Source organism: Oncorhynchus mykiss, chromosome 5 (genome assembly GCF_013265735.2).
Source record: "Oncorhynchus mykiss isolate Arlee chromosome 5, USDA_OmykA_1.1, whole genome shotgun sequence".
NCBI classification, from domain to species: domain Eukaryota; kingdom Metazoa; phylum Chordata; class Actinopteri; order Salmoniformes; family Salmonidae; genus Oncorhynchus; species Oncorhynchus mykiss.
In genome coordinates this window covers 37,587,776-37,604,748 of record NC_048569.1, presented here as the reverse complement: position 1 = coordinate 37,604,748, position 16,973 = coordinate 37,587,776, and the positions used below count along the sequence as shown (strand labels likewise).

Sequence of the window (16,973 nt, the reverse complement as noted above, 5' to 3'; positions counted from 1 at the left end):
AATTGAGAATCTGTGGTAACTTAAAGATTGCTGTACACCAGCGGAACCCATCCAACTTGAAGGAGCTGGAGCAGTTTTGCCTTGAAGAATGGGCAAAAATCCCAGTGGCTAGATGTGCCAAGCTTATAGAGACATACCCCAAGAGACTTCAACCTCTAATTGCTGCAAAAGGTGGCTCTAAAAAGTATTGACTTTGGGGGGGGTGAATAGTTATGCACGATCAAGTGTTACATTTTTTGGTCATATTTCTTGTTTGTTTCACAAGAAAAAAAATGTTGCATCTTCAAAGTGGTAGGCATGTTGTGTAAATCAAATGATACAAACCCACCCCCAAAAAATGTATTTTAATTCCAGGTTATAAGGCAACAAAATAGGAAAAATGCCAAGGGGTTGAATACTTTCGCAAGCCACTGTAAGCCACTAAACCATGACAAAAGCAGTGGATAAGGATCATGGTATATAATAAGGACACTTTCAACAGCAATAAATAGAGCAAAAGGAAGGTAGAGGGACACTTGGCATTAGGATAATATCTCAGTACTAGACACACCTACCTACAGTACATTCTAAAGCCAGAGGGGTAAACCCTAACTTCCACTTACTGGAAGTCAAATTTTCACTTTAGTCTCCCATTGACATCAGTGCATGACTATGTGAAAATTCCAATTAAGTGGCAGTTTGGGTTCCTCCATTGTGACCAGGGCAGGTTCAGTTAAGACACTGGAATGTTTTAAAGGGGCAGAGTGCTGGTGTGCCAGTCAGTCAGCTCAGTCAGTACACAGGCTTGTAGAGGATCTGTCCGTTGAGCAGCCTACGTTTGAGCTCCTTCCACAACAGGCTGCGCTCCCTCTGGGATCCCTTCATGAAGCCCCTGTTCTCCAGGGCACGGCGAGACAGGTAGGGGATGACCTCGTTGACTGGGCCGTAGGGGACGTACTTGTACACTGGGAATCCAGCCTGGCCTATTCTCAGAGACGGAGAGGGAGTGTGAAACATGTTACGTGACTGGAGAAGCTACAACAACAGGCAATATGTTTCACCCGTGCACAAAAAACATTAGTTATTTTTGTCTAAACGTTTTAGTTTCTAAACTAATTTTGCAAAACAATAGAAAGCAATATTATATATAACAACCAAATGTGTAAGGAGAACTATGGTATGGTATAAGGTGACTGAGTGAGATCCTGACGTTGTTTGTTTCGCAGTCATCTATAGTTGAGTCTGTGGTATGGAGGCCTAAAGGAGGCTTGCCTTCAAGAACTCTGAAGATTTCTCTCAGAAGATTCCTAACCAAAATGCCAATCAATAAATCTTAATCTCCAATAAACCCATTGACTATACAGCAACAATCTACAGTACCGTGTTGATATTATTGTACCTAGAGGGAAGCTTATCTGGTCACACATGCCGAGCAGCTGTCCAAAATAGACCTTTTTCTCAGTGGGGGACAGACCCATCTCGTTCATCCTGCCAAAACAACACAGACGGGTTGCAAATATTCAAAAACATAACACTGCTCAATAATAAACATCACCTCACTGACATAAGCATTTATATAATACATTTGCTTTCTATGAAGTTGTGTCACTATTGTTTTGGTGTTTTGTGTAACAACATGTATGTGCGAATTCACTAGCTGATGCACGTCCTACCCTAAACGAGTCTAACTGCCTCTTGATTGAATAAAGCCCAGAGGCTGGCCTTACTTTCCCAGGGTGAATTTGACAGTGTCCTCGTTGTGTGACGCCACCATGACATTAGCCTTTCTGTTGTGGTCGATCTCCTCCAACACAAACTCTAAACACCTTCAGAGGATCAGGGAAGAGACAATGAACTTCAGCTAATCCAGTGATCTGATATAATGACTTCATCACATAATGCATATCCCTATTCAAACAAGTAAATACCAAGTTACTAAAGTCACACAGAACACCACTGGGAGTAGGGTGAAGTTGATCTTAGGTCAGTTTAGCATTTTCCACACTAATGGTTAAGGTTAAAATTGGGGGTGGGAAGCTGATCCTAGATCTGTACCTAGGGGCAACTTCACACCGGAGCACATTTATGGGCCTTACTTGTGGTACATTCTATTGGTGGCCTCGTAATCTGGGTTGATGGGGTCCTCATAACCGATTTCCTCCGCTCTGCTCCTCTCCTGGTACATGTAGGCGCCGCGAACCAGCTTGGCCCCAAAGTACCAGCCCTCACGCCGGGACAGCTCCACGTCCACAGACACATTGTCATACGCTTCCTGTAGAAGTCATAATAGGTCACACAATTATATAACGCTACGGTTAACAACACAAATCACCCGAGTGTCCATTACATCTCTTATAAAGGGTAAATGAGGAACACAGTCATGTTATTTTTGTTTAATATGTTCATATCAGATTTATGTGTACACACCTTATCATAAAACTACAAAGATGCAGCATAAACATGGATATAGCAGGTTTAAAAGGTTTATATAGTAGGTTGGTCTTTTATAGGTTAAATATGGAAGGCTTTTATGGGTTAACTATGAAAGGGCTTATGAAATCTGTTTTCCTCTATTCCTAGGGGCATGACAAGTCCATACACAGACAGATGGCCTCCCGACGCTACATAATCTATGAGATTGTACATGTAGTCCCAACAGTCCGGAGCTTGACAAAAATGCAAGGAACATGTTTCCACATGAAGATGAACAACAACCAGAGATGGGAGGGGGGTTGAGGACAGTGTCAAGGACTCACCTTGAGGTAGCACTGGTAGGTATTAAAGATGATGGGCTTCTCTCTGTTGAAGATCCTCTGCATCTCCAGGGTCAGTCTGCTGATGGCCGGCTGAAAGTATGTCTGCTCAGCGTCCACCATCAGCCTCACCCCATTGTCCACTGCATGCTGGGATATGAAAAGCAACAACAGCCTTGTGTTAACCTCCACTGATAGTCAGCTTTAACCCTAGGTACCTCCTGGGATACAAATGGTGCTTTACTTCAACACAAAAGTGAAGCCATTTGTCTGGATCACTTGAAACATTTCAGTGGTCATGTTATGCCTTCTTTTCTGTTGCTGAGCATTTGGAGGCACTTGGCCACTGCCATCTACTGTTGCCTTTAGTACAGCCATGATAACGTAATATCTAGGGACCAAGCTATTACTTTTATCTATAGAGACTCACTTCAGAGCAAACAGACTCTGGATACAACACGTCATAGAAGTAGACTCTTGCTCCTATTGGAGGAGGGCAATTATAATTCAAACAGAGGGGGCTGAAACCTTTCCCAACAATGACGACATTTCTGAAGTTGCGTTATTCTTTTTTGAAGTTAGTAAATCTGACAAACAAAACTATTGACAAAAGGTTTATTTCCAATAAACTAACGTACGGCCTGGCCTGCTCACTGAGGTTTCTCGTAAAATGTGAGATTAACTGCATCCCATGATCCAATTCATATGTGAACAGCTGGGTCAATATCCGGTCGTTAACCAACGGTTGAATTGTAAAACCATGTTTGGCAACAGTGCCCTATACTGAACTCTAGAATCGCATTACCTTTGCCAGAACATCCACTCTCTGCAGCATCCTCTTCATCTGTTTCTCCTCTTCAACAGTGAACTTCCTCAACAGAGGCTCCAGCTGACCATTCTAGAAGACCAGCGGAAACGCACATTTCATTAAGAGTAAACTTTGACTTGAACTACAAAATGCATTAATGTATGCATGCATATAATGTATGTACACTCTGCATGGATGGATGGACTTGTGCTTCGAGTTTCTGTGTACAAACAAATTCAGGTGGATAGCATTGGCTGCATGTTAAATATTGTAAGGATATGTATGTAAATGTATGTAAATGTGTAATATGTGGCTAGCTCACCTCAACGTTGGGAATGACGAGCAAGTTTGAGATCTTTGTTCTGTCGTTGATCAAGCTATTCCAGTCCAGGAGGTCTATTGTTCTGGAGAACATGATGAAAATGGCAGATTCAAAGTCAAGTCCAGTCCTATACACACATCCTTTCCATTTTATAGTAGATAGACTTTGTGCTCATGATGCATTCCAGGTGAGTTTAATCTCTTACCCTGATGAGCCCAGTTTCTCTCCAGTAAACCAGTTCTCAATGTCGTCTTTATTTCCAACACCCAGCTTAGTCAAACTCTCCTACGGGAAACAACATTTTTTTATAATTTCAATAACTAGCCTAATACTGATGAAACATTAAGGATAGAAGGAATTACTAGCATTTTTTCCCCCACAGGTGTTTTTGTCTCAAAGAAACCATACAGGCTGTCACAGAAATAAAGTCTGTTAGCGCTAGGGAGTCTTTTCAGTAGCTGGGAATCTGCTTTTTAAGCTGGGAATCTGCTTGACCGCAGTCACATCTCTACTGTGAGTGTTGCTCCAGGCGATACGCACCTTCAGCTGTTCCAGTTCCAGTTTCTGCTCCAGTGCATCCATGCCAGACTTCCCCTGCTGTGCTGCTAGGAGGTTGAAGAACCTCCTCCATTTCACCAGCACCTCTGAGAACTGGAGCTGGAGAGGGGAGAAGCAGAAAGGGCACCATTTTATACAAATAAATCTGGACTGTCACGATCACTGCCAATGTTAAATCAAGGGCTAAAAAGGGGCGTCTAACAGCCAGTGTCTTACACACCAGAAACTGTGGGCGGCCCAGGGCAGTCATCTTAACGGCAGAAAATCCATCTACAGAGGCCCCCCCTGAGAGGAATAATGAAGATACAACATAATATTTAGTGCAGCAACATAATATTTAGTGCAGCAACAACACCATTGATAAACAGATCATAAGAAGCATGATAGAAGAACATCTGCAATGAGTTTGACCTTTCAAGGATTGTTAGGTTGACCTTTCAAAGACGTTTAGAAAAATAGCATGAATTGATGCAGTCACTGCATTTTTATTGTGTGCTCGCCTGATGCTTTGATGCAGTTCAGGAAGGTCTCCATCTGGGCATCACACTTGGCCTCGTCAGCATAGAAGTAGGTCCTGGCACTGACCACGCCCCCACGACGGTCCCCAAACTGACGGTGGGCCTTGTACTTCTTCTCACGGTGGTCAACGCCTACAGTCAGAAGACAACATGAGACGTCTATCTAGGAGACCAGACTTTCTTCTAGACTAGAGTAGTCACACCGGCCACTGGGAGAAAAGGACCGGAGTAGCCTAGTGTCAATAGGAATGACCCACACCACCGTCGCCTAAATCATCTACCGCGGGCCTAATTTGGCACAGATACCTGAAGATCTTTTTCTTTAGAACGTGTGGCAACAGTGACATCAGTCTTAGCATATATCAGCATAAACACATGCATGAGCAGGACTGTGCTTCTTTTCACTGACTCATACGCATACCATCCCATTTTTGGAAATGTGGACAATTCGTCAAAAGAAGTCAAAGAAAATAGATGTTTAGATATCTAGTGCCTCTCAGAAAAAATACACGGGGGGAGAGTTACATACATTTAAGTCCAGGGCCCCAAAACATGCAACACATGACATGAACCAGGGTTTCAGCTTCTCCCTAACTTAACATGCATATCTGCCCTTTTTAACCCCTCTCCTAGCCTCCAGAGTAAATCCAGATGAAACCACTTGCCTCAACCATGCAAACTCTCATGTCACCTGCTATAAGAGTCCTATATCAACCCTTAAATGACCGCTGGCATAGACCCAGGAGGTTAGCATTCAGACACACGGCTGAAGTAACAGACATTCTGGCAACGTGACGCCCGCTGCTTTCACTCCCCCCACATCCACCAACCAGATTGCTTGATGCACCAGAAATAAATAAAAAAGTCTGTCAAGTAGTAACATTTACTGTAGTCATGTTCCTGCATTACAAAGTGTTCTCCAGCTGGCACTGCAACAAATTAAGTACACATTAAAAACAAGTCCATCATAAAGTACTGTAAATGACAACTTTTGACATTTCGCCAGCAAATACACACCTGGACTTTCTTTCTCAGCTTCAGACACACAGGAGCTGAAACAGATGAAACATCAAATTAACACTATTAGGTCTAATATCAATGCTGGTCTGCCACCTCTACTATAACAGCAAATGATAACTGTAAATGTGTTCAGGTGTTTAGTACCATATAAGATGTTGGACATCATGTTGAAGTACGTAGATAAGGTGTAAGATGAGGTTTTCAAATGCATTAGGAGTTTGAATTTCATAACTGAAGGTCATGCGCTAAAGATTATCACGTCGTGTGACAGGCTCCCCATGCAGGAGCTGTTAATATCAGTTTGAGCACGGCGTTTTACAACCTATCCAGTGTGTGTGCCAATATGTTGACAGTGCTATAAATGGTACGCTTGGCAGCACAGGGGGCCTAACGTTAGGTAGAAGTACAAATGTCCTGCTATTTGATCCCTTGTGCTGTTGTGGACTTCTGATAACAGAGTGCTGACTGTGAGTCACAAGGGGGGCTGTTTCAAAACCTCAGTGCATCACACATGGCCTAGGTTAATCCAGTCTAGATCCACCACTCTAAAACCCAAGCTTGAATAAAATGAAGGATATTGAGCGCTCATTAGCACATTACTGAATTGATCTCCTTGAGCTATTTGTTGTCTCAGTGGCTGCGTTGCTCAATGTTATTAGGGCTGGGAATTGCCAGGGACCTCACGATACGATCGCGATACTTTAGGTGCCGATACAATATGTATTGCGATTCTCACAATTCTATATGTATTGCCATTCGATACCGTGATTTGCTGTCCCTAGCATATGGCTCACTATATGTCTGCTGCAGAGGAACAAGAAAACCTGTTTTCTCATGCTCTTTGATCAGTCAGGGAAATGAAAGTGCTGAAAAAATGTTGGCTCACTGTTTAAAAAGAAGATGGAGAACAAGCTACAGGATGAAAAATATTGGAGTTTTGGCGCAAGTAGATCCGACAAGCTCTACCTACAGTAACACATGTTATTTGTATTATTTATTTTTCCACAATCGATACTTGGAGTTAAATACCTACACTGAGTATACAAAACATTAGGAACACCTTCCTAATATTGAGTTACACCCCCTTTGACCCCAGAAGAGCCTCAATTTGTCAGGACACCTACTACCAAACCCTGTTCAAAGGCACTTAAATATTTGTCTTGCCCATTCACCCTCTGAAAGGCACATATACACAATCCATGTCTGAATTGTCTCGAGGCTTAAATCATTAAATCCTTCTTTAACTCGTCTTCTCCCCTTCATCTACACTGATTTAAGTGGATTTAACAAGTGACATCAATAAGGGATCATAGCTTTCACCTGGATTCACCTGGTTAGTCTATGTCATGGAAAAATGTTTTGTATACTCAGTGTATATAATATTGTCCCCAAAAAATATTGTGATATGTAGCTATCTACTTTTTGCAACATCACTAAATGTTATCTGGGGATAAATAATTGCACAGGCTGAACTCTACAATCTCAATGGAAATTTGACATTTGAAACTCAAAGCATGTCCTTTGCCAATGCTAATAAAAAGAAAAGGTTGACCGGAACTCTGGTACACTCCCACAATGATTAATTCACAAAAGGTTGATCCTGTACGGACGGACCATCATCACGTTAAGGGGGTGTTAAAGCCTTACTTGTCTGAACAATTCCAGTGAATATGAGTCATCCTTCACCTTGGTACATCCAATTATTAACACGAGAGGAGAGGATGTTTTGCGTTATTCCATCCATAAAGTTTGGCTCTAAAGGTGCAGATTAGTCTCCTCATGTGAAGAGTTTGACAGCAATTATGAGGCAAGGCCAGAATGTTACCAAGTTTGTCTTTGATGGTATCACTAACCCATTCACTGTTATTCCCATCCACCATCCATCACCCCACCCCCTGGCTCACCTTTGACCTGTTGCTGAGACATTGCTATGCAGCAACTCCTTCCCTAATCATTATTTTACATCAGAAACCAAGGGAGATGGAGAGGGAGGCAGCTGGCTGATGGGTAACCCAAAATACTGAGCCACCTAGTACACAGCCTTCTCTAATCTGTTCCATAACTTGCAATGATTTGTAGACCCCAATATTGTCATATATGGACATTTCCTTATGGTTGAGTTGATAGAGAAAGCAGGATTTTGTTCACAACATGTGTTCTGCAACATGTTTTTAATGACGAAATGCGCGCTATGCATGCATAAATGGTATGCATCACTGAATCTTTCTGTAACACAAAATATAACATTTGTTAACATTGAATGTATTTCTGCTGGACTCAAGCCCCTTCCTCAAATGTACACTTTAATTGGAACCATTCAGTGGGCCCGCTTCAGTATTCCGATTGTTAGTTCAGCTTGAATGTGTGCATAGCCCGTCTAAGAAAATCCCTGACCAAACAGGAGAGGGCTGCTTTCCAAAACACATCACATAACACTCCCTGGGCTTCCTTTGAAAGGCTGCGTCAAGTTACCCAACAAGGCTGGCTTGTTTCAATCCACCTCATGTGACTGCATTCTCAAAGGGACTGGAATAAATGTGCTCCTTCAGCTCAACAAATCTGGCGAGAGGGGTATGTCTGAACTGACCAATAGTGTCTGAGTATTGCTGGGCAACGTCAGATACTGAAAGTGACGCAAGAAAAATGTTTTATGGTGGGATGTTGTAAACACCGGTTTTAATGAATATGAAACATGTGTAAGGCTGTGGGTTTCAAAGGGAGAAAGACAGACATAGCAGGGAGAACTTACAGTAAAATCAGAGAAAAGTACAACATATGGAACTGTATGCCGTAACCTTGCCAAATAGTATTGGATAAGATAGGGTGATTTTGACAATGGCATTTTGCCGTAGGTCAATTGCATAACATGTTTACATAGTAGCCACTGAGGTAGTAATATAGGCATCTCACTCCATAGCACATAGTTATAAATAAATCAATGATTCCTAATCAATAACTAAAATGTTGAAGCTTGTGTTTGAAGTGTGGAGCCCTATATTCTTTATTAGAGTTATAGAGGCCGGGTTTGTGAGATATAGACTAGGGATGACAGAGACTACTTACTCCATCTCCTTCTTCTCTGCCTCCTCTTGCGTCAGGTCCTCCTCCACACTGTAATCCAGGACTGACCCCACGCCAAAAGCCTGGTTCTTATGGATCAGAGGCTTGATGGAGTTATGGTCCTCCCCAGCTACAAACTGCCCGTAGAACGTCATCTTCATCAGCCTCTCAAACAGCCGCTTGCCAAACACTTTCTTGCTGAGGTCCATCAACTGAGACAGAGCAAATAATCAACTGAGTTAGACCCACAACTCCCCAGCTCGAGTAGTGTTCCTTAAAATTTGTAGGGCATTGACGATACCAGTATCGCAATTTTTTTGGGGGTCCTTTAGAAACCTGCTGTATGTTAAAATATTGTGAGCTATAGCTTGGAAAATACATAAATGTGACTCTGGATGACAAGATTTTCACAATTACTAACAATTAATCCTAGTAAAAATACCCTGTCTTGGGTCAGTTGGGATCACCACTTTATTTTAAGAATGTTAAATGTCAGAATAATAATAAGATTTATTTCAGCTTTTATTTCTTTCATCACATTCCCAGTGGGTCAGAATTTGACATACACAATTAGTATTTGGTAGCATTGCCTTTAAATTGTTTAACTTGGGTCAAACATTTCAGGTAGCCTTCCACAAGCTTCCCACAATAAGTTGGGTGAATATTGGACCATTCCTCCCTGACAGAGCTGGTGTAACTGAGTCAGGTTTGTAGGCCTCCTTGCTCGCACACGCTTTTTCAGTTCTGCCCACACATTTTCTATAGGATTGAGGTCAAGGCTTTGCGATGGCCACTCCAGTACCTTGACTTTACTGTCCTTAAGCAATTTTGCCACAACTTTGGAAGTATGCTTGGGGTCATTGTCCATTTGGAAGAACCATTTGCGACCAAGCTTTAATTTCCTGACTGATGTCTTGAGATGTTGCTTCAATATATCCACATAATTTCCTACCTCCTCAGGATGCCATCTATTTTGTGAAGTGAACCAGTCCCTCCTGCAGCAAAGCAACATGATGCTGCCACCCCCGTGCTTCACGGTTGGGATGGTGTTCTTCGGCTTGCAAGCCTCCCCCATTTTCCTCCTAACATAACAATGGTCATTATGGCCAAACAGTTCTATTTTTGTTTCATCAGAGCAGAGGACATTTCTCCAAAAAGTACCATCTTTGTCTCCATGTGCAGTTGCAAATCATAGTCTGGCTTTTTATGGCAGTTTTGGAGCAGTGGCTTCTTCCTTGCTGAGCGGCCTTTCAGGTTATGTCGATATAGGACTCGTTTTACTATGGATATAGAGACTTTTGTGCCTGTTTGTACCTCCAGCATCTCCACAAGGTTTTTTGCTGTTGTTCTAGGATTGATTTGCACTTTTCGCACCAAAGTACGTTCATCTCTAGGAGACAGAACACATCTCCTTCCTAAGCGGTATGGCGGTTGCGTGGTCCCATGGTGTTTATAATTGCATACTATTGTTTGTACTATTGTTTGTTTGTATTGTTTCAGGCATTTGGAAATTGCTCCCAAGGATGAACCAGACTCGTGGAGGTCTACAATTATGATTTTGCGATGCCGATACCGATTATTGGAGGCCCAAAAAAGCCGATGCCAATTAAATCGGCTGATTTTTTAAATGTATATGTAGTAATGACAATTACAACAATACTGAATGAACACTTATTTTAACTTAATATACTACATCAATAAAATCAATATATATAGCCTCAAGTAAATAATGAAACATGTTCAATTTGGTTTAAATAATGCAAAAGCAAAGTGTTGGAGAAGAAAGTAAAAGTGCAATATGTGCTATGAAAGAAAGCTAATGTTTCAGTTCCTTGCTCAGAACATGAGAACATATGAAAGCTGGTGGTTCCTTTTAACATGAGTCTTCAATATTCCCAGGTAAGAAGTTTTAGGTTGTAGTTATTATAGGAATTACAGGACTATTTCCCTCTATACCATTTGTATTTCATTAACCTTTGACTATTGGATGTTCTTATAGGCACTATAGTATTGCCAGTGTAACAGTATAGCTTCCGTCCCTCTCCTCGCTCCTCACTGGGCTCGAACCAGCAACACAACGACAACAGCCACCCTCGAAGCAGCGTTACCCATGCAGAGCAAGGGGAACAACTACTAGAAGGCTCAGAGCGAGTGACGTTTGAAATGCTATTAGCGCGCGCTAACTAGCTAGCCATTTCACTTCGGTTACACCAGCCTCATCTCAGGAGTTGATAGGCTTGAAGTCATAAACAGCCCAATGCTTGACGCACAATTAAGAGCTGCTGGCAAAATGCACGAAAATGCTGTTTGAATGAATGTTTACGCGCCTGCTTCTGCCTACCACCGCTCAGTCAGATACTTAGATACTTGTACGCTCAGTCAGATTATATGCAACGCGGGACACGCTAGATAATATCTAGTAATATCATCAACCATGTGTAGTTAATTAGTGATTATGATTGATTGTTTTTTATAAGTTTAATGCTAGCTAGCAACTTACCTTGGCTTACTGCATTCGCGTAACAGGCAGTCAGTCTCCTTGTGGAGTGCAACGAGAGAGAGTCAGGTCGTTATTGCGTTGGACTAGTTAACTGTACGGTTGCAAGTTTGGATCCCACGAGCTGACAAGGTGAAAATCTGTCGTTCTGCCCCTGAACAAGGCAGTTATCCCACCGTTCCTAGGCCGTAATTGAAAATAAGAATGTGTTCTTAACTGACTTGCCTAGTTAAATAAAGGTATAAAAAAAATATATTAAAAAAAATACAAATAAAAATCGCCGCCCAAAAATACTGATTTCCGATTGTTATGGAAACTTGAAATCTGCCCTAATTAATCGGCCATTCCGATTAATCGGTCGACCTCTAGTATAGAGACACGTTAGTGTGTTTTTGGAGAGCGAGATTCCCAAAATAAAAAAATGCAGCAGCAGTCAACTTCATCACTGGCTCTTCTGCACATATAAGGCTGAACAATATATGGTCAACAACCACATCAAAAGTCATGCGTCAGTGAGGCACAGAGGTACTATTTCTTTCTTTGTTTTTGGAATATATTTGACGTTCACGTTTTTGATTTGCCCTGTTTTTTCAGTTACATCAGTGTATTTAATTAAGTTGTATAACTTGTTACTTTACTATTATTCCTCTCTTCCAGAGTTCACAATCATAAAGTGTGGCTTCAGTTGTAGAAATGTGACACACTTTCAATGTTGCTATTGCACAGCAACAATAATCAACAGAACACAGTTTCTGAAGCACCTGACATACCATCAGCATCCAGTGGCCCCTCAAGAGCACCCAGAGGCCCTTAAACAGTCCCCAGGGCGACTGTGTTATGTGGTTTAGTAAAGATGACGTAGAAGTCACCTGAGTCTCTGATCTCTTTACTGGAGCTGGTATAACTTAGTGTACAAAGCACATTCATACATGTTAGTATGCCTATATGGTCTCCATTCTCATGAGGAAAGTAAATCGCATTATAAATCAGGACAGGTAGTAACTGATATATATGCTCAATTAAATAATATAATTACAAAGTTATAACATTAGTCAACACAATTTTACCAGTACATGACATACATAACAAGTATGTTGCTCACTGCAACAATATCAGTAGCTTGTCTCAAATATAGCATGAACCAAAAAGTGTTATATGTGCTGGTACCACTTTATATAATATTTCTTACGACGCCTTGCACAAACGTGTGTGTTCGTATTCAGTGTGTGACTGTCAAACCTCAAATGGACAAAAAAAAACACCGGTGGGTGGGGTCAAACGTGGGCCTCCGTCCACAATGAGCCCCACCCAGAACTGCACACTGCAGTCAGGTGTACTTGGCCTCTCTACATCCTTGTATTGCTCGCTATGTAGTCACGTGGGTCGCGCGTAAAGCAAGCTACAATATGTGGTCAGAGCAAGCAATTGAATGAAAGTAGTGAATTTTAGCTTTTTCACTGCGAGACTCCCTGGACCCCTGTTAACATGCCATTTTGTGTTTTTGAATAATGGCTATTTGACAGTCAGAAATGTTATCACTTGTATCATAGTTCTACTAACCACACCATTTACTACTAACCACAATGTAGCAAAAACAATCTAATCAAAAGAATGTCCCTACCTCCTTGTTCTTGTCAACGAGGAAGTCGAATGTGCAAAGCTTGAAGACCAACAGACTTCTAAGCAGCTCAATGTTATCTTTACTTTTATACGCTTCGTGTGTATTATCAAAGTCGATTGCGATCTTCCGTGTTTGAGCATCGGTGTTATTTTTTGTTTGGCTGATGAGGTCTGCTTGAACAGCTTTCACCACGGTGCACTCAACAAGTTGCTGCTCTTCTTTCCCTCCTTCAACCTCCTTATGTTGCTTAGATGCGACCGTGGACCGAAATCTCCCCTGAGACAAGCATATTCTCTTGATGTTGTCAGAATTTGCCCTGACTAGACCTGGTATTACTTTAGTGTACGACATTAGTTAGCTGTATTTAAAGTCATAAAAAATATTGCGTTAGAGGGCGCGTAGCTATAGCAGTTCTAGTTCGTGGTTCGACTGACAGTTGGTGCGCATGCGCAGCGTTTATAAGGTAAGGACCGCCTACTCTGACGCGTTTAGCATGAACTCGGTGTTATGAGGAACTCCCCCTTCCCACTGTTCTGCAAATAATAAGGCGACAGCATGTCCTTCATAAGAAATACAATCAAATCAAAGGTGACATTTGGGTTGTTGAATTATAAATCTTGAGATGGCGTATAGCTGCAGAATGCTGTGGTAGCCATGTTGGTTAAGTGTGCCTTGAATTCTAAATAAATCACAGGGTCACCAGCAAAGCACCCCCACACATTCTTTGGTAGTGGTTTCTTTGCAGTAATTCAACCATGAATGCCTGATTCACCCAGTCTCCTCTGAACAGTTGATGTTGAGATGTGTCTGCAATTATTTGGGCTGCAATCTGACGTGCAGTTAACTATATTGAATTTATCCTCTGCAGCAAAGGTAACTCTGGGATTCCTTTTCTGTGGGGGTCCTCATGAGAGCCAGTTTCATCATAGCGCTTTATGGTTTTTGTGACTGCACAGGATCCGGACCCTTTAAAAAAAAGAATTGGCCTACAATGACATACCCAAATCTAACTGCCTGTAGCTCAGGCAGTGAAGCAAGAATATGCATATTATTGATACCATTTGAAAGGAAACACCTTTAAGTTTGTGGAAATGTGAAATTAATGTAGGATAATATAACACATTAGATCTGGTGAAAGAAAATACAAAGAAAAAAAACAACAGTTTAAAAAAAATGTGTACCATCTTTGAAATGCAAGAGAAAGGCCTTAATGTATTATTCCAGCCCAGGCACAATTTAGATTTTGGCCACTAGATGGCAGGTATGGTGTATGTGCAAAGTTTAGACTGATCCAATGAACCATTACATTTCTGTTCAAAATGTATCAAGACTGCCCAAATGTTCCTAATTGTTTTATTAATAACTTTTCAAGTTTATAACTCTTCAAAAAATAGCATGGTATTCTTTCACTGTAATAGCTTTTGTAAATTGGACAATGCAGTTAGATTAACAAGAATTTAAGCTTTTTGCCAAAATCAGGTATGTCTATGTCCTGGGAAATGTTCTTGTTACTTACAACCTCATGCTAATCACATTAGCCTAAGTTAGCTCAACCGTCACTTGGGGGGAACCATTGATCCCGAAGAAGTTTTAAGCCCCTGATGCGATAGTATAATGCCAGTCTGGATATATATACTACCAGTCAAAAGTTTTGACACACCTACTCATTCAATGGTTTTTCTTTATTTAGACTATTTTCTACATTGTATAATAATATTGAAGACATCAAAACTATGAAATAACACATATGGAATCATGTAGTAACCAAAAAAGTGTTAAAATTAAAATATGCTTTATATTTGAGAATCTTCAAAGTAGCCACTCTTTGCCTTGATGACAGCTTTGCACACTCTTGGCATTCTTCATACTCGTCGCCAAACCCACAGGCTCCAGGTCATCTACAAGACCCTGCTAGGTAAAGTCCCCCCTTATCTCAGCTCGCTGGTCACCATAGCAGCACCCACCTGTAGCACACGCTCCAGCAGGTATATCTCTCTGGTCACCCCCAAAGCCAATTCCTCATTTGGCCGCCTCTCCTTCCAGTTCTCTGCTGCCAATGACTGGAACAAACTACAAAAATCACTGAAACTGGAAACACTTATCTCCCTCACTAGCTTTAAGCACCAGCTGTCAGAGCAGCTCACAGATTACTGCACCTGTACATAGCCCATGTATAATTTAGCCCAAACAACTACCCCATCCCCTACTGTTTTTATTTATTTATTTATTTTATTCCCCATTATTTCTATTTCTACCTTGCACATTCTTCCACTGCAAATCTACCATTCCAGTGTTGTACTTGCCATATTGTATTTACCTCTCCACCATGGCCTTTTTTTTGCCTTTACCTCCCTTATCTCACCTCATTTGCTCACATTGTATATAGACTTACTTTTCTACTGTATTATTGACTGTATGTTTTTTTTACTCCATGTGTAACTCTGTGTTGTTGTATGTGTCGAACTGCTTTGTTTTATCTTGGCCAGGTCGCAATTGTAAATGAGAACTTGTTCTCAACTTGCCTACCTGGTTAAATAAAGCTGAAATAAATACATTAAAAGAATTATCCCAACCATGAGGTAGTCACCTGGAATGCATTTAAATTAACAGGTGTGCCTTGTTAAAAGTTAATTTGTGGAATTGCTTTCCTTCTTAATGCATTTGAACCAGTCAGTTGTGTCGTGACAAGGTAGGGTTGGTTTACAAAAGATAGCCCTATTTGGTGAAAAACCAAGTCCATATTATGGCAAGAACAGGTCAAACAAGCAAAGTGAAACGACAGTCCATCATTACTTTAAGACATGGAGGTCAGTCAATGCGGAAAATTTAAGCCTATTGTTAAGGTGTGCTAGTGTATTTGCCTGGCGGCATCTTCTGTCTGGGAATACAGCAATCAATGAGCTTATCCTACACCTTAATACCGTCTGGGAGCCAGAATTTTACAACCATGCAGTCATAAAGGTTTGATATTCAGCTTCTGTTTGAAAAGATAACCCTTCACCCAAGTTAATACATATGCATACATGGCCTGAATAAATGTCAAACCAGTTGTCATACGTCAAATCAAATAAAATGTTATTGGCCTTGCGAAAGTATTCGGCCCCCTTGAACTTTGCGACCTTTTGCCACATTTCAGGCTTCAAACATAAAGATATAAAACTGTATTTTTTTGTGAAGAATCAACAACAAGTGGGACACAATCATGAAGTGGAACGACATTTATTGGATATTTCAAACTTTTTTAACAAATCAAAAACGGAAAAATTGGGCGTGCAAAGTTATTCAGCCCCCTTAAGTTAATACTTTGTAGCGCCACCTTTTGCTGCGATTACAGCTGTAAGTCGCTTGGGGTATGTCTCTATCAGTTTTGCACATCGAGAGACTGACATTTTTTCCCATTCCTCCTTGCAAAACAGCTCGAGCTCAGTGAGGTTGGATGGAGAGCATTTGTGAACAGCAGTTTTCAGTTCTTTCCACAGATTCTCGATTGGATTCAAGTCTGGACTTTGACTTGGCCATTCTAACACCTGGATATGTTTATTTTTGAACCATTCCATTGTAGATTTTGCTTTATTTTTTGGATCATTGTCTTGTTGGAAGACAAATCTCCTTCCCAGTCTCAGGTCTTTTGCAGACTCCATCAGGTTTTCTTCCAGAATGGTCCTGTATTTGGCTCCATCCATCTTCCCATCAATTTTAACCATCTTCCCTGTTCCTGCTGAAGAAAAGCAGGCCCAAACCATGATGCTGCCACCACCATGTTTGACAGTGGGGATGGTGTGTTCAGCTGTGTTGCTTTTACGCCAAACATAACGTTTTACATTGTTGCCAAAAAGT

The 16,973-nt window shown here is 41.2% G+C and overlaps 1 protein-coding gene across 2 annotated transcripts; it reads right to left on the bottom strand.

The window, feature by feature from the left end:
- Positions 1-323: 323 nt before the first annotated feature.
- On the bottom strand, positions 324-13,576 carry LOC110523753 (proline dehydrogenase 1, mitochondrial). 2 transcript variants are annotated; one of them, XM_021602726.2, is made up of 15 exons: positions 13,137-13,576; positions 9,022-9,230; positions 5,956-5,990; positions 5,826-5,867; positions 4,921-5,070; positions 4,641-4,705; positions 4,403-4,519; positions 4,068-4,147; positions 3,863-3,944; positions 3,538-3,630; positions 2,736-2,882; positions 2,076-2,251; positions 1,707-1,805; positions 1,379-1,467; positions 324-962 (listed from the first exon to the last, which is right to left on the bottom strand). In XM_021602726.2, the coding sequence occupies exons 1-15, from the start codon at positions 13,485-13,487 to the stop codon at positions 772-774; spliced, it is 1,926 nt and encodes a 641-aa protein (XP_021458401.1). In that variant the 5' UTR covers positions 13,488-13,576; the 3' UTR covers positions 324-771. The 2 variants fall into 2 exon arrangements, with proteins under 2 accessions (XP_021458401.1, XP_021458402.1); XM_021602727.2 differs by lacking the exon at positions 5,826-5,867.
- Between the last annotated feature and the right edge of the window lie 3,397 nt (positions 13,577-16,973).